This window comes from Scyliorhinus canicula, chromosome 21 (assembly GCF_902713615.1).
Source record: "Scyliorhinus canicula chromosome 21, sScyCan1.1, whole genome shotgun sequence".
Classification (NCBI taxonomy): Eukaryota; Metazoa; Chordata; class Chondrichthyes; order Carcharhiniformes; family Scyliorhinidae; genus Scyliorhinus; species Scyliorhinus canicula.
The window spans coordinates 69,463,841-69,486,075 of record NC_052166.1 but is presented as its reverse complement, the minus strand read 5'-3'; the positions used below and the strand labels follow the sequence as shown (position 1 = coordinate 69,486,075).

Sequence of the window (22,235 nt, the reverse complement as noted above, 5' to 3'; positions counted from 1 at the left end):
GTGCTGTGGGGTTACAGTGAACTGATTACAGTGAGCTGTGCAGTGGGATTACAGTGATCTGATTACAGTGAGCTGTGCAGTGGGATTACAGTGAGCTGTGCAGTGTGATTACAGTGAGCTGTGCAGTGGGATTACAGTGAGCTGTGCAGTGTGATTACAGTGAGCTGTGCAGTGTGATTACAGTGAGCTGTGCAGTGGGATTACAGTGAGCTGTGCAGTGTGATTACAGTGAGCTGTGCAGTGTGATTACAGTGAGCTTGTGCAGTGTGATTACAGTGAGCTGTGCAGTGTGATTACAGTGAGCTGTGCTGTGTGATTACAGTGAGCTGTGCAGTGGGATTACAGTGAGCTGTGCAGTGTGATTACAGTGAGCTGTGCAGTGTGATTACAGTGAGCTGTGCAGTGGGGTTACAGTGAGCTGTGCAGTGTGATTACAGTGAGCTGTGCAGTGTGATTACAGTGAGCTGTGCAGTGTGATTACAGTGAGCTGTGCTGTGGGGTTACAGTGAGCTGATTACAGTGAGCTGTGCTGTGGGATTACAGTGAGCTGTGCTGTGGGATTACAGTGAGCTGTGCTGTGGGGTTACAGTGAGCTGTGCAGTGGGATTACAGTGAGCTGTGCAGTGGGATTACAGTGAGCTGTGCAGTGGGATTACAGTGAGCTGTGCAGTGGGATTACAGTGAGCTGTGCAGTGGGATTACAGTGAGCTGTGCAGTGTGATTACAGTGAGCTGTGCAGTGGGATTACAGTGAGCTGTGCAGTGTGATTACAGTGAGCTGTGCAGTGTGATTACAGTGAGCTGTGCAGTGTGATTACAGTGAGCTGTGCTGTGTGATTACAGTGAGCTGTGCTGTGTGATTACAGTGAGCTGTGCAGTGTGATTACAGTGAGCTGTGCAGTGTGATTACAGTGAGCTGTGCAGTGTGATTACAGTGAGCTGTGCAGTGGGATTACAGTGAGCTGTGCTGTGTGATTACAGTGAGCTGTGCAGTGGGATTACAGTGAGCTGTGCTGTGTGATTACAGTGAGCTGTGCAGTGGGATTACAGTGAGCTGTGCTGTGTGATTACAGTGAGCTGTGCAGTGTGATTACAGTGAGCTGTGCTGTGTGATTACAGTGAGCTGTGCTGTGTGATTACAGTGAGCTGTGCAGTGTGATTACAGTGAGCTGTGCAGTGGGATTACAGTGAGCTGTGCAGTGGGATTACAGTGAGCTGTGCTGTGTGATTACAGTGAGCTGTGCTGTGTGATTACAGTGAGCTGTGCAGTGGGATTACAGTGAGCTGTGCAGTGGGATTACAGTGAGCTGTGCAGTGGGATTACAGTGAGCTGTGCAGTGGGATTACAGTGAGCTGTGCTGTGTGATTACAGTGAGCTGTGCTGTGTGATTACAGTGAGCTGTGCTGTGTGATTACAGTGAGCTGTGCAGTGGGATTACAGTGAGCTGTGCTGTGTGATTACAGTGAGCTGTGCAGTGTGATTACAGTGAGCTGTGCAGTGTGATTACAGTGAGCTGTGCAGTGGGATTACAGTGAGCTGTGCAGTGGGATTACAGTGAGCTGTGCAGTGGGATTACAGTGAGCTGTGCAGTGGGATTACAGTGATCTGTGCAGTGGGATTACAGTGAGCTGTGCTGTGTGATTACAGTGAGCTGTGCAGTGGGATTACAGTGAGCTGTGCAGTGTGATTACAGTGAGCTGTGCAGTGGGATTACAGTGAGCTGTGCAGTGGGATTACAGTGAGCTGTGCAGTGGGATTACAGTGAGCTGTGCAGTGGGGTTACAGTGAGCTGTGCAGTGGGATTACAGTGAGCTGTGCTGTGGGATTACAGTGAGCTGTGCAGTATGATTACAGTGAGCTGTGCAGTGTGATTACAGTGAGCTGTGCTGTGTGATTACAGTGAGCTGTGCAGTGGGATTACAGTGAGCTGTGCAGTATGATTACAGTGAGCTGTGCAGTGTGATTACAGTGAGCTGTGCTGTGTGATTACAGTGCGCTGTGCAGTGGGATTACAGTGAGCTGTGCTGTGTGATTACAGTGAGCTGTGCAGTGTGATTACAGTGAGCTGTGCAGTGTGATTACAGTGCGCTGTGCAGTATGATTACAGTGAGCTGTGCAGTGTGATTACAGTGAGCTGTGCTGTGTGATTACAGTGAGCTGTGCTGTGTGATTACAGTGAGCTGTGCAGTGTGATTACAGTGAGCTGTGCTGTGTGATTACAGTGAGCTGTGCAGTGTGATTACAGTGAGCTGTGCTGTGTGATTACAGTGAGCTGTGCAGTGTGATTACAGTGAGCTGTGCTGTGTGATTACAGTGAGCTGTGCAGTGTGATTACAGTGAGCTGTGCAGTGTGATTACAGTGAGCTGTGCAGTGGGATTACAGTGAGCTGTGCAGTGGGGTTACAGTGAGCTGTGCTGTGTGATTACAGTGAGCTGTGCAGTGTGATTACAGTGAGCTGTGCAGTGTGATTACAGTGAGCTGTGCAGTGGGGTTACAGTGAGCTGTGCTGTGTGATTACAGTGAGCTGTGCAGTGTGATTACAGTGAGCTGTGCAGTGGGATTACAGTGAGCTGTGCAGTGGGGTTACAGTGAGCTGTGCTGTGTGATTACAGTGAGCTGTGCAGTGTGATTACAGTGAGCTGTGCAGTGTGATTACAGTGAGCTGTGCAGAGGTGTTGTTGGATGTTGATGAGAAAGGAGAAAGCTGCAGTGGTTAATGTTTGTTCAGTACCTGGTGAATATACAGGCTGTCGACGCCTAGGCCAGAAGCAGTTTCCTATGTCACGGTGTCTCTGCCAACCAGCACGTACCAACAATGAACACAGGAAACTAGGCGACAGTCGGCAGAGGGGAGCAGAAGGTGGGGGTGAGGGTGGGGGCAGTGGGAAATCATTGAAGAAGCTGCTGCAGAGAGGTCAGTAATCCTGCTGTATACGGAGACCTTCGGCAGGAACCCAGTGGGTATAGACAGTGATGTAAAGTGTAGTTAGTGTAGCCTGTTTATTTCAGCGTATCTTCAGACTCACATTCTTTCCCTCGAGGACTCGATGGGAAGGACTCTGAGCTGATTAGCTGCTCTTTGAACCTCGTTATGAACACTCTTTCCATGGCCAACAAACCCTGACCTTGCCCTGGTGGGAATCAAGGGCTAGATTCTCCGCACCCCGACGCCAAAATCGCGTTTGGCGATAAGGTGAACAATCTGCTTTCCCGCACAAAATCGCGACCGGCGCTGTTTCCACAATTGTCCGCGCCCCCCCCCCCAAACGGCGTACTCTGGGTGTACGCCGCGGTGAGCATCCACAGCCTCAGGCCATTGCCTGAGGCCCGTCCCACTATTACCCGTCCCTGACCGGCCAAATTCCCGACGGTGTGGTCCTAATCTGGTCCTGCGTTTGGGAACCTCACATGGCAGCTGTGGCCTCAGTACAGCAATAGGGATGTTTTACTGCAATTGTATTAGTGAGGCCAGACCTGGAGTATTGTGGGCAGCTTTGGGGTCCCTATCTGAGGAAGGATGTTCTTGCTATGGAGGGAGGGCAGCGAAGGTTTACCAGGCTGATTCCTGGGATGGCAGGACTGTCATGAGGAGAGATTAAGTCGGTTCGGATTATCTTAATTGGAGTTTAGAAGAGTGAGAGGGAATCACATAGAAACCTACAGAATTCTAACAGGATTGGACAGGGTAGATTCAGAAAGAATGTTCCCGATGGTGGGAGGAGTCCAGAACTAGGGGTCATAGTTTGAGGATAAGGGGTAAACCTTTTAGGACTGAGGTGAGGAGAAATTTCTTCACCCAGAGAGCGGGGAATCTGTGGAATTCACAGAAAGCAGTTAATGCCAAAATGTTGTGTAATTTCAAGCAGGAATTCAATATCGCTCTTGGGGCTAAAGGGATCGAGGGATATGGGGGGTGAAGCGGGATCAGGGTATTGAACTTGATGATCAGCCATGATTATAATGAATGGCGGAGCAGGCTCGATGGGCTGAATGGCCTCCTCCTCCTTCTATTTTCTACATTTCTATGTAACCTCCTCCAGCCCCTACAAGCCTCTGAGCTCTCTGCACATCTCCAAGCCAGTCCTAATATCTCCTGATGCATTTTGTTCTTTATTCTCTTTTTTTTAAATTCTTTTTTTTCTAAATTTAGCGTACCCAATTATTTTTTCCAATTAAGGGGCAATTTAGCGTGGCCAATCCACCTACCCTGCACATCTTTGGGTTGTGGGGGCGAAACCCACGCAGACACGGGGAGAATGTGCAAACTCCTCACAGGCAGTGACCCAGGTCCTCAGCGCCGTAGGCAGCAATGCTAAGCACTGTGCCACCGTGCTGCCCCTCTTCTTTATTCTTTTATCGGATGTCACTGACGGGCAGCGTTTGCTGCCATCCCTAATTGCCCTGGAACGGAGCGATTCGCTGGGCCATTTCACAGGACAGGGAGGAGTTAACCATATCGCATGTGGAGGGGACAGGTAAGGACGGCACATCTCCCTCCCTAAAGGACATTAGTGAACCAGATAGAATTTTAAGACAAGATAGTTTGATTGTCACCATTGCTGAGACTATCTTTATTTTACATCGGCTGCGGTGAGATTTGAACCTTTGCCCCCAGATTATTAGTCCAGTGTTATTATCACTATCCTCCCCTCGGTGTTTAACGTTTATCTGATTCCTGTGAAGTACCCTGGGGGGGTTTTCTGTTTTAAACGTGCCAGAGAAATGCAGTCTGTTCAGTTTAAATTGCCCGGGCAAACTTGGATGTCTTCAAGAGCAGGAGGACTTGTCAAATAAATTCAAGCTATGGACAAGAAAGAAGACCAGCTGTGCATTTGCACAAAGCCAGTTAGTATCTTTTTTACTTCACTAAACTATTACGAAGCTCCCTAAGGCTATTATTTGGGGCAACTTGACAATTAGAGAGTCTGTCCTCCGTTGAGAAGGTTCAGTAATACTTGCTTGGGTTAGTCTGGGCTGGTGGATGTGGGGTTTGCTGACCCAGCTGACTGGCTCCCGTTGATATACTGTTCATCACCCAGGATTGTTTCAGATGCAGGAACTTGCCTATTTCCTTAGTGAAACCCTATCGAAGCTTCCTGTTTTCCCACCTGTGCTGACAGTTTGTGTTACGTGTTAATCTCCGTATTCTGAATATATACTTCCTGTATTACTGATTAGTTCAATTTATTGACCCACAATCTGTGTTAAACCCCGTTTCTTGTTGGGTGCAACAAATTAGCAAATTCCAAATTCCTGTGAAGGACTGTCCCTGTGACAGTGCGGCATTCCCTCAGTACTGACCCTCTGACAGTGCAGCGCTCCCTCAGTACTGACCCTCTGACAGTGCGGCACTCCCTCAGTACTGACCCTGTGACAGTGCGGCATTCGCTCAGCACTGACCCTCTGACAGTGCGGCACTCCCTCAGTACTGACCCTCTGACAGTGCGGCACTCCCTCAGTACTGACCCTCTGACAGTGCGGCACTCCCTCAGTACTGACCCTCTGACAGTGCGGCACTCCCTCAGTACTGACCCTCTGACAGTGCAGCACTCCCTCAGTACTGACCCTCTGACAGTGCAGCACTCCCTCAGTACTGACCCTCTGACAGTGCGGCACTCCCTCAGTACTGACCCTCTGACAGTGCGGCACTCCCTCAATACTGACCCTCTGACAGTGCAGCGCTCCCTCAGTACTGACCCTCTGACAGTGCGGGGCTCCCTCAGTACTGACCCTCTGACAGTGCGGCACTCCCTCAGTACTGACCCTCTGACAGTGCAGCCCTCCCTCAGTACTGACCCTCTGACAGTGTGGCACTCCCTCAGTACTGACCCTCTGACAGTGCGGGGCTCCCTCAGTACTGACCCTCTGACAGTGCGGTGCTCCCTCAGTACTGACCCTCTGACAGTGCAGCACTCCCTCAGTACTGACCCTCTGACAGTGCGGCACTCCCTCAGTACTGACCCTCTGACAGTGCAGCACTCCCTCAGTACTGACCCTCTGACAGTGCAGCACTCCCTCAGTACTGACCCTCTGACAGTGCAGCACTCCCTCAGTACTGACCCTCTGACAGTGTGGTGCTCCCTCAGTACTGACCCTCTGACAGTGTGGTGCTCCCTCAGGACTGACCCTCTGACAGTGTGGTGCTCCCTCAGTACTGCCCCTGCGACAGTACGACGCTCCTTCAGTTCTGCCGCTGCAGATATTGTCCAGGAGACTGGGTGAAGCTTGCCTGTTCTTCAAAATAATGCCCTGGTTCACCCTCCATACAGCAAGCTTTGAGCTAGCACATGGCATATTCGCTTGTTGCAAATAGATTGCGGTGGATAACAGAAGAAATATTCCTCCAATCATAAAGAGCTTTGATGAGACCAAATCTGGAGAACTGCTTTGGTCTCATTTGCTAATCTCCTCACCTGGTTTTTTGCTAATTACCTTAAATCTGTGTCCTCTGCTCCCACCATCCTTTCACTGGAAAGAATTTTTCATTATATACTGTCAAAACCTTTCATATTGTTCAATAACTCCATTAAATCTGCTCCTAAACTTCTCTGTTCTTTGAACAATTGCAGCTTTGCCTGTCTCCCCACATTCCTGAAAACCCTCATCCTTGGAAACATTTATTAAATTCTCTCCAGACCCTTTCCAAGGCCTTGATGTCTTTCAGAAATACGATGCAGAGGATTGGCCGCATTGCTTCATCTGGGGCCTGCCAGGAATTTAATATAACCGCCTGAGCCTCTGCTTACACTGTCAAGGTTCCTGTTTCTTTTAACACTTGCCTCAAATTCTGTGATTTGTGTCTGAATTCTTGGTTATCTCTGTTCCTGTTGCCCTTGAAAATTGAGTTGTTTAATCTGGATTGGAACATTAGATTTTCCTGATAACGGGGGTGTAATTAATGCTCCATCGTACTGGGAACTAGGTCGTCTCCTGATCTCTGCTAAGACCTGACCTGGAGAGGCACTATATAGGTGTTCCCCTGATGGAGTGAGGTAGTAATTGGCTCGGGATTCCTCCTCCTGAACAATGTCCACTGAGTATTATTAGTGGACATGGAGTGAGAACATGGTCTTGTCATGTGAGAGTGCCTTTAAGAATTGGATGATTAAGAAATGTACCTTTAAGAAATGAAGTGGATCATATTACTGAAGTGATGTCACAGGGGGAGGAGCTGAACTCACTTCTGCTTTTTGGGAGTTTTAGTTTCAGTTTGAAGAAAGCTTGGGTGTGGCTGTGAGCTGCATTGCTGGTGATCTCTGCCATAAACAACTATCTCTTAATCCTTTGGTGAAATCGGAATTGTAAAAAGGTCTTATTATTGCATATAAATCTAATGTGCTTCTGTTTGAAGGATTTTTAAAGTCTTTTGGATGTGTAAAGGAACAGTTTGCAGGATTGGGTAGTGTTGTATTATTTTCGGGGTTATCTTTGAAGTGAGGGGTGTTAAGAGAGCCAATGTTTATTTAAAAGGTTAATTTGACTTCATGGAATAAACTTTGTTTTGTTTTAAAAACCACGTGTCCATAATTGTAATACTACACCTGGGGAACAAGCCGTGTGCTTCAAAAGCAACAATCCATTAAAGCTGGGGGTTGGTTGAACTCCATGATACTTTTTGGGGTTCTGAAAACACCTCCTCCATATCAGTCTTTGATGCTTTTGAGGTTGAATATGCTTAACAAAGTATGCTGAGCAACTGCAAGCAGGCAGCACAGTCAAAAGGGAGATCAGAGCAGGTAAATAAATGATGTCAACGAAAGTCAACAATATGGAAATATGGAATCAAGGTGCTCCAGAATTAGTAAGAAGTCGTACAACACCAGGTTAAAGTCCAACAGGTTTGTTTTGAATCACTAGCTTTCGGAGCGCAGCTCCTTCCTCAGGTGAATGAAGAGGTGGGTTCCAGAAACATATATATAGACAAAGTTAATGATGCAACATGATACTTTGAATGCGAGTCTTTGCAGGTAATTGAGTCTTTACAGGTCCAGATGGAGCAACTGGAGAGAGGGCTAATCACAGGTTAAAGAGGTGTGAATTGTCTCAAGCCAGGACAGTTGGTAGGATTTCGCAAGCCCAGGCCAGATGGTGGGGGGGGTGAATGTAATGCGACACAAGTCCAGAAATATGAATGCTGTCTGAGATATTTTCATACTGCGAGGAGGTTTCTTGGGTGACGTTGAACTGGGCCCGCAACAGTTATCCCCTTTGTTGCCTGCAGCAGTACAAGAGGAGAGACAGCGAGGTAAGGATAGGAATGAGAACGAGGTGGAGTCGACGAGCAGTGCGAATGAAGACATGCCGGTGGAGAAGATAGTGGAGGCGGAACTGGCAGTCGAGCCCAAGACAGAGACTTACATCGACTCGAATCTCAGCATGGCCAGCAGCTCGGTGAGTAGGTATACTGCATGCCAATAAATTCCAGTGCCAACAGTGCGGCGCTCCCTCAATACTGACCCTCTGACAGTGCAGCACTCCCTCAATACTGACCCTCTGACAGTGCAGCACTCCCTCACTACTGACCCTCTGACAGTGCGGCACTCCCTCACTACTGACCCTCTGACAGTGCGGCACTCCCTCAGTACTGACCCTCTGACAGTGCAGCACTCCCTCAGTACTGACCCTCTGACAGTGCGGCACTCCCTCAGTACTGACCCTCTGACAGTGCAGCACTCCCTCAGTACTGACCCTCTGACAGTGCAGCACTCCCTCAGTACTGACCCACTGACAGTGCAGCACTCCCTCAGTACTGACCCTCTGACAGTGCAGCGCTCCCTCAGTACTGACCTTCTGACAGTGCAGCACTCCCTCAGTACTGACCCTCTGACAGTGCGGCACTCCCTCAGTACTGACCCTCTGACAGTGCAGCACTCCCTCAGTACTGACCCTCTGACAGTGCAGCACTCCCTCAGTACTGACCCACTGACAGTGCAGCACTCCCTCAGTACTGACCCTCTGACAGTGCAGCGCTCCCTCAGTACTGACCCTCTGACAGTGCGGCACTCCCTCAGTACTGACCCTCTGACATTGCGGCACTCCCTCAGTACTGACCCTCTGACAGTGCGGCACTCCCTCAGTACTGACCCTCTGACAGTGCGGCACTCCCTCAGTACTGACCCTCTGACAGTGTGGCACTCCCTCAGTACTGACCCTCTGACAGTGCAGCACTCCCTCAGTACTGACCCTCTGACAGTGCAGCACTCCTTCAGTACTGACCCTCTGACAGTGCTACACTCCCTCGGTACTGACCCACTGACAGTGCTACACTCCCTCAGCACTGACCCTCTGACAGTGCAGCACTCCCTTAGTACTGACCCTCTGACAGTGCGGCTCCCTCAGTACTGACCCTCTGACAGTGCGGCGCTCCCTCAGTACTGACCCTCTGACAGTGCGGCACTCCCTCAGTACTGACCCTCTGACAGTGCGGCACTCCCTCAGTACTGACCCTCTGACAGTGCAGCTCTCCCTCAGTACTGACCCTCTGACAGTGCGGCGCTCCCTCAGTACGGACCCTCTGACAGTGCAGCGCTCCCTCAGTACTGACCCTCTGACAGTGCGGCACTCCCTCAGTACTGACCCTCTGACAGTGCAGTGCTCCCTCAGTACGGACCCTCTGACAGTGCAGCGCTCCCTCAGTACTGACCCTCTGACAGTGCGGCACTCCCTCAGTACTGACCCTCTGACAGTGCAGCACTCCCTCAGTACTGACCCTCAGACAGTGCAGCAGTCCCTCAGTACTGACCCTCTGACAGTGCAGCACTCCCTCAGTACTGACCCTCTGACAGTGCAGCACTCCCTCAGCACTGACCCACTGACAGTGCGGCATTCCCTCAGTACTGACCCTCTGACAGTGGGGCACTCCCTCAGTACTGACCCTCTGACAGTGCAGCACTCCCTCAGTACTGACCCTCTGACAGTGCAGCACTCCCTCAGTACTGACCCTCTGACAGTGCAGCACTCCCTCAGTACTGACCCTCTGACAGTGCGGCACTCCCTCAGTACTGACCCTCTGACAGTGCGGCACTCCCTCAGTACTGACCCTCTGCCAGTGCGGCATTCCCTCAGTACTGACCCTCTGACAGTGGGGCACTCCCTCAGTACTGACCCTCTGACAGTGCGGCACTCCCTCAGTACTGACCCTCTGACAGTGCGGCACTCCCTCAGTACTGACTCTGACAAAGGCAAGTGCTGTCTCTCAAATGAGATCAGAAAAAGCCCTTTCACGCGATAGATTGAAATGTTGGAGTTGTTCGTTGCGCTGTGCTGGCCCATTCCTCTCTCAGTCACCAGCACTGAAACAGCTACTTTCACAGTTCTGATTGTCCACTCTTGCTTTGTGTAATTGGCTCCTGCTTTTCGCCCATCACCACAGTGAGGCAGCTTGGATTAGGAGGCGAGTGATGATCTAATGAACGTGTTCAGAATGAGAAATTACAATGTGCAGTGGAAAAGCCTGGAACAAGCAGTTATCACAATCGAGCCAGGTCATTCCTGACTGATGCCACAGTCTATCTTCAGTCAGAGCTGAGTGAAATCTGGAGCACTATCCCACAAAGACTGTGGAGCCTGTGGGTCAGTTGGGGCCAATGACAATGAGTTTGCTTTTTGCTGGGTGATGGGATTAAGGATTGCGGACAGATGGAGTTGTGATCACTATCAGCCATCACTAACTGAACAGGATCAAGGGGCTAAATGGCCTCTTTCCCTTGTGAAATCTGAAAGATACTATAGAACTGAAGGTTGTTTCTTGGGTTTTCTATTTTTGTACGTTCTTGGCTTGTTGTGGTGGAGGAGTTCCTGATACAGTGCGTGTGTAATTGTAATCTCCTCCTTCCTCTTTCTCTGCCAGCCGAACGACCCAGTCACCAACATCTGCCAAGCAGCGGACAAGCAACTCTTCACATTGGTTGAGTGGGCCAAACGGATCCCACACTTCTCAGAGCTCCCATTGGACGACCAGGTCATTCTCTTGCGGGCAGGTAACAGCCTCTGTTTTTACGTTCCCACCCTGTAGCTGTTCAAACGTGGCAGTCTGTGCCACCCCACTACCCTATAACCCCATCGGGGCTCTCTGCTGTCCATCCCCGCTGCCCTTTGGCAATCTGCAAAGATCCAAGTTGCACCACAGGATGGTGCAATTTGCATTATGGTGCCTGGCTATCGTCACCATTGCTGGGGGTTGCCATTAACCAGGCTGAGCTGCACTAGCCATATAAATACTGTGGCTACCAGAGCAGGTCAGAGGCTGTGAATACAGCAGTGAGTAACTCGCCTCCTGACTCCCCAAAGCCTGTCCACCATCTACAAGGCCCAAGTCAGGAGCGTGATGGAATATTCTCTACTTGTCTGGATGTGTTCAGCTCCAACAACACTCAAGAAGCTCGACACCATCCAGGGCAAAGCAGCAATTTTTGATTCTGAGCTCATTACCCCAATTGAGAGGTGAGCTAAACTCAACACCTTACTTGAAGGATTATTGTTTTATAACATTCCTGTGAGGTACCTTGGGATGTGGGAGATAACCTTGGGTCCAGAAATGGGGGCGGGGGGGGGGGGGGGGGGGGGTAGGGGTTTCCAATGTATAGCAGGCAATTTAAGGGTTAAACAGACTGAAGGAAAATATTTTGAGCCCGGATTCAAAGGGATACGCCCACATCTGGCTGAGTCACATGGTCCATTCAGACTTCAACCCATCAGGGAATGCATAAGTTTCTTCACCTGAAATCCATTAATTTCCGGGACATTCCTTCATGACCAGCCATTATCTTATTACAGAGTTGGATGACCCATTTCCCGTCAATGGAAGGTTAGTTGCACATCAATGTCATAGCTCTGGTCTTTGTGTAAAAGGGAGTGGACAATCGAGCAGCCAAATTATATTCTGTTCCAGTCTGGACAGTCCAGAGGAGGACCTATGTTTGGAGGGCTGGGTGGAGCTTAGAGAGAGAGAGAGAATCAGTTTGGAACAGAGAAAGTGTGAGCAGCCTTGAGAGTGGCCATGAAATCCGCTATACGAGAAGGATGTAAGCAACCATCAAAGAGGTCAGAGAGAAGGCGTTGGGAAAGGGTTCTGAACAAATGTCCATAACAGAAGAAAGATTGCAAGTGCTGTTTTACCTGTATGTGTAAGTGGAATGAGAGTTGTATTTTCATGAAAAGTGGTGTTTGAGAGGAACTTGTGTTAAGGTTGCTGCATGGGGCATCACTGCAGCACAGTGGTTAGCACTGTGGCTTCACAGCTCCAGGGTCGCAGGTTCGATTCCTGACTTGGGTCACTGTCTGTGCGGAGTCTGCACATCCTCCCCGTGTGTGCGTGGGTTTCCTCCGGGTGCTCCGGTTTCCTCCCACAGTCCAAAGATGTGCAGGTTAGGTGGATTGGCCGTGCTAAATTGCCCTTAGTGTCCAAACTTGCCCTTTGTGTCCAAAGTTGCCCTTAGTGTTGGGTGAGGTTACTGGGTTATGGGGATAGGGTGGAGGTGTGGGCTTGGGTAGGGTGCTCTTTCCAGGAGCCGGTGCAGTCTCGATGGGCTGAATGGCCTCCTTCTGCCCTGTAAATTCTATGATGTAATCTGTTAGTGTGAGAATTGAAGTAAAAGTTTAAATATTGTTTTCTTTTATTTTGTTTTAAAAACGTTTGTTTATAAATTAACCCTATTTCTTACATTATCACTCCCAGAACGAATCGATCTTTCAGCACAGCCTTAAAACTTAAAAAAGTTACGGGTCTGGTTCACTCTCAGCCATTCTTGAGGGCTGACCAGGCATCCGTAACAGATGCGTTACTACATTAAAGATGTAGTAAATTCAAACTTATTATTGGACAACATTTTTGTTCCAATTAAGGGGCAATTTAGCGTGGCCAATTCACCTACTCTACACATCTTTGTGTTGTGGGGGTGAAACCCACGCAGACACGGGGAGAATGTGCAAACTCCACATGGACAGTGACCCGGGGCCGGGATCAAACCTTATTGGACAACATTTGACACTGAGTCACATAAGAGGGTGTTAGGAAAGGTGCTCAAAGGCCTGGTCATTTTAAGGTGGAGAGGTTTAGAGAGGGACCCCCTTTTCCCATATTCACCCACTCAGTGCTCCTTCCCCTGCACACTTGGTTATATTGAGTTGTGACTATGTCGTGATTGTGCAAACACATCACACGCGCCTAACGATGCTGATTGTGAAGTGGAGGAACTCACTGACTGATAAAAAGGGAGTAGAGTTGGCCAGAGCTGAAGAAGGGGAGCTGTAATGCAGACTGTTATAACCAGTCTTTGTGCCTGGAGCTGATGAGAGGGTTAGTCAGTCAGGCTGAAACGTACATTCTGGCAACATTGTGTGGGTGGGCAGGAATGGAAGGATTTATCTCGTATGGCACAAGCAGGGCTGGAGTACAGGAGTTGAGGATTCTGAGAACTGTGAGCACTGGGTATTCAGTGTGATATCTTGTCTCACTTGGCTACACCTGTATTGTGTCTTCAGGCTGGAATGAACTGCTGATTGCTTCATTTTCACATCGTTCCATCACCGTGAAAGATGGCATTCTGCTGGCAACTGGCCTCCATGTCCACAGGAACAGTGCACACAGCGCTGGAGTGGGGGCCATCTTCGACAGGTCAGCTCCTTTACTCCCTGACTTGAGATGGGGTGGGGGTAGGAGTGGGGGTGTATTCACTCAGTTATGGAGCAGCAGTGACACCCTGCCACCCTGCATACTGGGTATAGGTGCAGGGTAATTAAAATTAACCACTGTAGCAGAAAGTGGTTTGGGGTTAGCTGCAGTGGGAGGGGGGGCTGTGGAGTGGGGGCGTGGCCACGGCGTGGGGCTGTGGAGTGGGGGCGTGGCCACGGCGTGGGGCCGTGGAGTGGGGGCGAAGCTGAGGTGTGGGGGCGTGACCACAGAGTGGGGCTGCGGAGTGAGGGCGTGGCTGCAGAGTGGGAGTGGGGGGGCGTGGCTGCAGAGTGGGAGTGGGGGGGCGTGGCTGCGGAGTGGGAGTGGGGGGCCTGGCTGCGGAGTGGGGGCGTGGCTGCAGAGTGGGAGTGGGGCCGTGGCTGCAGAGTGGGAGTGGGGGGGGCGTGGCTGCAGAGTGGGAGTGGGGGCGTGGCTGCGGAGTGGGGGCGTGGCTGCAGAGTGGGAGTGGGGGGCCTGGCTGCAGAGTGGGAGTGGGGTGCATGGCTGCGGAGTGGGGGCGTGGCTGCAGAGTGGGAGTGGGGTGCATGGCTGCGGAGTGGGGGCGTGGCTGCAGAGTGGGAGTGGGGCCGTGGCTGCAGAGTGGGAGTGGGGGCGTGGCTGCGGAGTGGGAGTGGGGGGGGCGTGGCTGCAGAGTGGGAGTGGGGGTGTGGCTGCGGAGTGGGGGCGTGGCTGCAGAGTGGGAGTGGGGGTGTGGCTGCGGAGTGGGGGTGTGGCTGCAGAGTGGGAGTGGGGGTGTGGCTGCGGAGTGGGGGCGTGGCTGCAGAGTGGGAGTGGGGGTGTGGCTGCAGAGTGGGAGTGGGGGGGCGTGGCTGCAGAGTGGGAGTGGGGGCGTGGCTGCAGAGTGGGAGTGGGGGCGTGGCTGCAGAGTGGGAGTGGGGGGGTGTGGCTGCAGAGTGGGAGCGGGGGTGTGGCTGCAGAGTGGGAGTGGGGGCGTGGCTGCAGAGTGGGAGTGGGGGTGTGGCTGCAGAGTGGGAGTGGGGGCGTGGCTGCAGAGTGGGGGCGTGGCTGCAGAGTGGGAGTGGGGGTGTGGCTGCAGAGTGGGAGTGGGGGGGTGTGGCTGCAGAGTGGGAGTGGGGCCGTGGCTGCAGAGTGGGAGTGGGGGTGTGTGGCTGCAGAGTGGGAGTGGGGGTGTGGCTGCAGAGTGGGAGTGGGGGGCCTGGCTGCGGAGTGGGGGCGTGGCTGCAGAGTGGGAGTGGGGCCGTGGCTGCAGAGTGGGAGTGGGGGGGGTGTGGCTGCAGAGTGGGAGTGGGGGCGTGGCTGCGGAGTGGGGGCGTGGCTGCAGAGTGGGAGTGGGGGTGTGGCTGCAGAGTGGGAGTGGGGGCGTGGCTGCAGAGTGGGAGTGGGGGTGTGGCTGCAGAGTGGGAGTGGGGGCGTGGCTGCAGAGTGGGAGTGGGGGGGCGTGGCTGCAGAGTGGGAGTGGGGGCGTGGCTGCAGAGTGGGAGTGGGGCCGTGGCTGCAGAGTGGGAGTGGGGGCGTGGCTGCAGAGTGGGAGTGGGGGTGTGGCTGCAGAGTGAGAGTGGGGGTGTGGCTGCAGAGTGGGAGTGGGGGGGTGTGGCTGCAGAGTGGGAGTGGGGGTGTGGCTGCAGAGTGGGAGTGGGGGTGTGGCTGCAGAGTGGGAGTGGGGGGGTGTGGCTGCAGAGTGGGAGTGGGGGGGTGTGGCTGCAGAGTGGGAGTGGGGGTGTGGCTGCAGAGTGAGAGTGGGGGGGTGTGGCTGCAGAGTGGGAGTGGGGGTGTGGCTGCAGAGTGGGAGTGGGGGGGTGTGGCTGCAGAGTGGGAGTGGGGGGGTGTGGCTGCAGAGTGGGAGCGGGGGTGTGGCTGCAGAGTGGGAGTGGGGGGGTGTGGCTGCAGAGTGGGAGTGGGGGGGGCGTGGCTGCAGAGTGAGAGTGGGGGGGCGTGGCTGTAGAGTGGGAGTGGGGGCGTGGCTGTAGAGTGGGGGCGTGGCTGTAGAGTGGGAGTGGGAGTGGGGGTGAGGCTGCGGAGTGAGGGCGGGGCTGCAGAGTGGGAGTGGGGGCGAGGCTGCGGAGTCGGAGTGGGGGGGCGTGGCTGCAGAGTGGGAGTGGGGGGCGTGGCTGCAGAGTGGGAGTGGGGGGCGAGGCTGCGGAGTGGGGGCGTGGCTGTGGAGTGGAGGTGTGGAGTGGGGGGCGTGGCTGCAGAGTGGGGGCCTGGCCGTGAGTGCATGTGGGTGTGGAGTGGAAGGATAAGGCGGTGGATCGGGAGGAATTTGGGGAAATGGATTTTTGTGGGATCTGGGGGACAAGGAGGAATGGGAGCTGTGCAGAATTCTGGCTTTATCGGAAAGCCATGGATATTGTTTTAAATCTGGAAGCTGAGATTGATCCTGATTGAAATAATCTCTGCAGATTTCAGCTGTCTTTATTCTGAAAATATAATCTCTTCCAGAGTTCTGACTGAGCTTGTTTCTAAAATGCGCGATATGCAAATGGACAAGACGGAGTTGGGCTGTTTGCGAGCTATCGTACTCTTCAATCCAGGTATGGGAGGGACAGCAATATTCCGAATTTCAACTCTTCTTCCTGTCTTGGTGAATTTACATATTTAACATCTGTGGCTTTAGTCTGTTATCTAGATCAGCGTATCTGCAATTGTAGCTGGATTGATATTGTGTATTATTTATCATTAATTCCTGTTATAATCCCAGACTCGGCCCCCAAGGGTTTGGTAAGATACAGATAGGGTCAAATAATGTTTGGTTTAAATGAGACAAGTTTGAGATTTTTAAAGAATTTGTTGATGGGATGTGGGCGTCGGCGGGCCAGCATTTATTGTCCTCCCTTGAGGGCATTTAAAAGTTACCCACATTGCTGTGGCTCTGGGGTCATCTGCAGGCCAGACCAGGGAAGGATGGCAGATTTCCTTCCCTAAAGTGAACCAAATGGGTTTTTACGACGATGGTTTCATGGGCATCATCAGACCTTAATTCAAGATTTTAATTGAATTTAAATTTCACCACCTGCAGTGTCGGGATTTGAACTCAGGATCCCAAAGCATTACTCTGGGCCTCTGGTTTACTAGTCCATCGATAATACCGCTACGCCACTGCCTTCCCTGTCAGTCACTTGGGCAGCACGGTAGCATGGTGGTTAGCATAAATGCTTCACAGCTCCAGGGTCCCAGGTTTGGTTCCCGGCTGGGTCACTGTCTGTGTGGAGTCTGCACGTCCTCCCCGTGTGTGCGTGGGTTTCCTCCGGGTGCTCCGGTTTCCACCCACAGTCCAAAAGATGTGCGGGTTAGGTGGATTGGCCATGCTAAATTGCCCGTAGTGTCCTAAAAAGTAAGGTTAAGGGAGAGGGGGGGGGAGAGGGGGGGGGGGGGGGGGGGGGGGTGTGTTGGGTTACGGGTATAGGGTGGATACGTGGGTTTGAGTAGGGTGATCATTGCTCGGCACAACATCGAGGGCCGAAGGGCCTGTTCTGTGCTGTACTGTTCTATGTTCTATGTTCTAAAACCATAAGATTCCACAGGTTTTAACAAACGAAAATCAACTTTACTATACATGGTCAGAAAGTTAAAGCAGTTTACAATATCCATCTAATACTCTTACATTCAGGGTTAATATGTGGGATGCATGGGAATTAACAGGCAAACTGTGACCAAACACCCCATACTGCACAATAACTGGCAGAGGCAACCAAGACAGATCCCACGGATTTATCACCAATTCACCTGGGTGAGAGTAACACTGAGTCAGCCAATCTTGTTAAAACCCTCTCTCTTGCGAGGGATTCCAGTCTTCACCTTCGAAGATGTAACCTGGGAATTGCCTCCAAAGGTTGCTCCTACTCAGACAGCGTCAACAGCTCACAGAGTTTCAGTCTCATCTTCGAGATGCCATTCCCCTGGATTCCCGAGTGTGCATTCAAACACTAACCCACAAGCTCAGCTTCAGCTCTTTGGCCGCATTGAGCAGAACACTACTGCTCCAAAGGGTTATCTTCACTCCAGGGACATTCTACAGCTTTCTTCAAATTCCAGGGCTTCTCCGGAGCCCTCACAACGTCAGATCTGCCAACTGCACAAACATTCACTCCCTCCACCTCTCACACACAGTGGCAGCCGTGTGGACCATCTACAAGATGCTCTGCAGGAACTCACCAAGGCTCCTTAGGCAGCACCTTCCAAACCCACGACCTCCACCATCTAGAAGGACAAGAGCAGCAGATACCTGGGAACCCCACCACCTGGAGGTTCCCCTCCAAGTCACTCACCACCCTGACTTGGAAATATACCGGCCGTTCCTTCACTGTCGCTGGGTCAACATCCTGGAACTCCCTCCCTAACAGCACGGTGGGTGTACCTACAGCCCAAAGATTGCAGCAGTTCAGGAAAGCAACACCACCACCTTCTCGAGGGCTATTAGGGATGGGCAATAAAAATGCTGGCTTAGCCAGCGATACCCACATCCTGTAAAATGAGTTTAAAAACTGCAGCCCTATTTCTGCTTGAAACCTTTCTCTGCTTCTCGTTCTCCTTAACTGGGACCTCCCCCTGTCCCTTCTCCCTCTGCGATCTCCCCCTGTCCCTTCTCCCTCTGGGACCACCCCTTGTCCCTTCTCCCTCTGGGACCACCCCTTGTCCCTTCTCCCTCTGGGACCACCCCTTGTCCCTTCTCCCTCGGGGACCTCCCCTTGTCCCTTCTCCCTCTGGGACCACCCCTTGTCCCTTCTCCCTCTGGGACCACCCCTTGTCCCTTCTCCCTCTGGGACCACCCCTTGTCCCTTCTCCCTCTGGGACCACCCCTTGTCCCTTCTCCCTCTGGGACCACCCCTTGTCCCTTCTCCCTCTGGGGCCACCCTTTGTTCCTTCTCCCTCTGCGATCTCCACCTGTCCGTTCTCCCTCTGGGATCTCCCCCTGTCCCTTCTCCCTCTGGGACCACCCCTTGTCCCTTCTCCACCTGGGATCTCCCCCTGTCCCTTCTTCCTCTGAGACCTCCCCTTGTCCCTTCTCCCTCTGGGACCACCCCTTGTCCCTTCTCCCTCTGCGATCTCCCCCTGTCCCTTCTCCCTCTGAGACCTCCCCTTGTCCCTTCTCCCTCTGGGATCTCTCCCTATCCCTTCTCCCTCTGAGACCTCCCCTTGTCCCTTCTCCCTCTGAGACCTCCCCCTCTCCCTCTCCCTCTGGGACCACCCCTTGTCCCTTCTCCCTCTGCGATCTCCCCTGTCCCTTCTCCCTCTGGGACCTCTCTCTGTCCCCTGCTTGGGACTCTTCTCCTGCTGGTGCCTTACTTCTGGATCACATGACCAGAATTTATGCGCCATTTTCTTTTTATGTGAGAGCACTGGGCCCATCCTTGGCCTGAAGAACTTAAAATGCTGATTTGCACATGCACGGTCCACTCCGGCCTGTGTATGTGTGCAGCCCCCTCTGGCCTGTGTATGTGTGCTGCCCCCTCCGGCCTGTGTATGTGCGCTGCCCACTCCGACCTGTATATTTGCACTGCCCACTACTGCCTGTATATTTGCGTTGCCCACTCCGGCCTGTGTATGCGCGCTGCCCACTCCGGCCTGTGTATGTGCGCAGCCCACACTGGCTTGTGTATGTGCGCAGCCCACTCTGGCCTGTGTACGTGCGCAGCCCACTCTGGCCTGTGTATGTGCGCCACCCATTCCGGCCTGTGTATGTGTGCAGCCCCCTTCGGCCTGTGTAGGTGCGCTGCCCACTCCTGCCTGTGTAGGTGCCTGTGTATGTGCGCTGCCCACTCCGGCCTGTGTATGTGCGCTGCCCACTCCGGCCTGTGTATGTGCGCTGCCCACTCCGGCCTGTATATGTGCACTTCCCACTCCGTCCTGTGTATGTGCACTGCCCACTCCGGCCTGTGTATGTGTGCTGCCCACTCCGGCCTGTGTATGTGCGCTGCCCACTCCGGCCTGTGTATGTGCACTTCCCACTCCGGCCTGTATATGTGCACTTCCCACTCCAGCCTGTGTATGTGCGCTGCCCACTCCGGCCTGTGTATGTGCGCTGCCCACTCCGGCCTGTGTATGTGCGGAGACCTCCAAGGACTGTCAACACCTGGGAGTTCCCGGCACCACCCAGCTCTCCAATAAGGTAAGTCTGGCTTTCATCACATTCTTGATGCCCTGGAAGAAAGAAAGCTTCACCATACGGCGGTTTCCTCACAGTGATTTTACAATTTATTTCTAAAGGTACTTAAGCATCTACCAACTAGCACATTACATCATGTACAGGTGAACCTTTTCATTTAGTTTCAGAATTACATATATGGGCTGGAATTCTCTTTCCCGGCCGTGAGCATACCTCCGCCTCCGGGCTTCCTGGCGGAGTGGGGTGGCTGACAAGCGGTGGGAAGAGAGAGAATCCCATCACCAGCGAACGGCGCGATTCTGAGAAACACAGGACGGGGGCACCGGGGAATCCCGCTCATTATAAAGTTACAAAGCTTTAACCGAAGTCAGAAATGTAACAAGTAGGATTAGCAATATTCAAATATCATCGAATTCGAACTGAGAGCCTGCCGTTTCCCCCACACCCTTTCTTTAAACTCTGAAAACATCAACAGTAACATCATCTTTCTCTGATCAGCCAGCGGTAGTGCAGATATGTTAACGTTTTCTTCAGCAACATCTTGACCAGCTTGTATTTCGATTTTGTACCAAGGTTTTTTAAACTTTCTGATCTGAGTACAAAACAATCCTCTGGCTGTCTTCCCTCTTTCACACATGGATTCATATTAGTCACACCAAACGATGCCAGCTCTCTCATGGGGTTTTTCTAACACTGGGCGGCACGGTAGCACAATGGTAGCACTGTTGCTTCACAGCTCCAGGGTCCCAGGTTCGATTCCACAGCCTTGGGTCTGCGTGGAGTCTGCCGTTCTCCCCGGGTCTGTGTGGAGTCTGCTGTTCTCCCCGGGTCTGCGTGGAGTCTGCACGTTCTCCCCGGGTCTGCGTGGAGTCTGCCGTTCTCCCCGGGTCTGCGTGAAGTCTGCCGTTCTCCCCGGGTCTGTGTGGAGTCTGCTGTTCTCCCCGGGTCTGCGTGGAGTCTGCCATTCTCCCCGGGTCTGCGTGGAGTCTGCCGTTCTCCCCGGGTCTGTGTGGAGTCTGCCGTTCTCCCCGGGTCTGCGTGGAGTCTGCCGTTCTCCCCGGGTCTGCGTGGAGTCTGCCGTTCTCCCCGGGTCTGCGTGGAGTCTGCTGTTCTCCCCGGGTCTGCGTGGAGTCTGCCGTTCTCCCCGGGTCTGTGGGTGTTTCCTCCCACAGTCCAAATGTGTGCGGGTTCGGTGGATTGACCAGGCTAAATTTCCCTTAGTGTCCAAAGAGGTTGGGTGGGGTTACTGGGTTACGGGGATGGGGTGGAGGTGTGGGCTTAAGTAGGGAGCTCTTTCCAAGGGCTGGTGCAGACTCGATGGGCCTCCTTCTGCACTGTAAATTCTACGATTCTCTGTTAACAGAAACACACTTTCAATAATCCGTTTATGTTTTCTATGAAAACTGTGTATATTTGACTGACTACTAGCTATAAAATATCTTCTTCACTTACCTCTTCCAGAACAGATTTTCTGTTTAGTTGTTTTGATTAACACAAGATGGAAGCTTTGTCTCCAGTGATATTCTAGTTTATCGGAAATCGTCTTGCACACATTCATGTTCTTCTCTCTGACACTTTCTTTCATGATTTCATCCAAATGTTTATTTACTCTCTTAATTTCCAATTTTTTTCCAAGGTTATTAATCTTTCCATCAGCTTAGCCGCTGCCTGGGAAGTTCAGTCATTGACGGAACCTTTACACCAGCTTACCAACATCACATAGCTACTCAGTTCATCCTGGAATCTATCTCCCATGCCTGCTCCTCAAATTCAACTTGTTAAATCCTCAGACTGTTCCTTAAACCTTACTTTGTCAGTGTTTACACTCTGGATGTGCTGTTCCAAAGAGCACATCTCATCTTTGTTCTCCAGACTGCATTGAAGTTAAAGAATTTCATTGTTCTTCCGCAGCAAAGTTCCAGTCGTTCCTCAGTCTGGGTTTGGATTGATTAGCAATGCCCTTTCCTGCTCAAGGCTCTTCCCACAATATTTAATGGAGACATCGGATAGTTGAAATTTATCAAGTTTTAATTGAGGATCTATCTTTGTTGAATTTGCTTCTACAAGTTTATCATATAGCCATGTTCTCATGTTCTGAGGATTAGCCTGGAGTCTCCAGAAATTGAAGACAATGGCACAGTGGTTAGCACTGCTGCCTCACGGGGCTGAGGAACCGGCTTCGATCCCGGCTCTGGCTCACTGTCCGTGTGGAGTTTGCACATTCTCCCCGTGTCTGCGTGGGTCTCAGCCCCCCCCCCCCCCCCCCCAACCAAAATAGATGTGCAGGGTAGGTGGATTGGCTACACTAAACTGCCCCTTAGTTAGAAATATTTTTAAATAAAAGATGCAAAAAAAGAAACGAAGAAACTAAGCAAAGAACAATACAGCACATGAACAGGCCCTTCGGCCCTCCAAGCATGTGCCGATCACGTGTCGTATCTAGGCCTGTACCCTTCTATACCCCGTCTGTTCATGTG

The 22,235-nt window shown here is 52.1% G+C and overlaps 1 protein-coding gene across 2 annotated transcripts in view; it reads left to right on the top strand.

The window, feature by feature from the left end:
- The window catches only part of LOC119955450 (retinoic acid receptor RXR-alpha-A), an 86,118-nt gene that overhangs the window by 50,781 nt on the left and 13,102 nt on the right, over positions 1-22,235 (top strand). Inside the window, exons 7-8 of one of the 2 annotated variants that reach the window (XM_038781635.1) lie at positions 13,575-13,616; positions 16,095-16,186. In XM_038781635.1, the coding sequence (XP_038637563.1) occupies positions 13,575-13,616; positions 16,095-16,186 (134 nt within the window). The remainder of the gene's footprint in view (positions 1-13,574; positions 13,617-16,094; positions 16,187-22,235) is intronic. The other variant, XM_038781634.1, reaches the window with a different exon arrangement.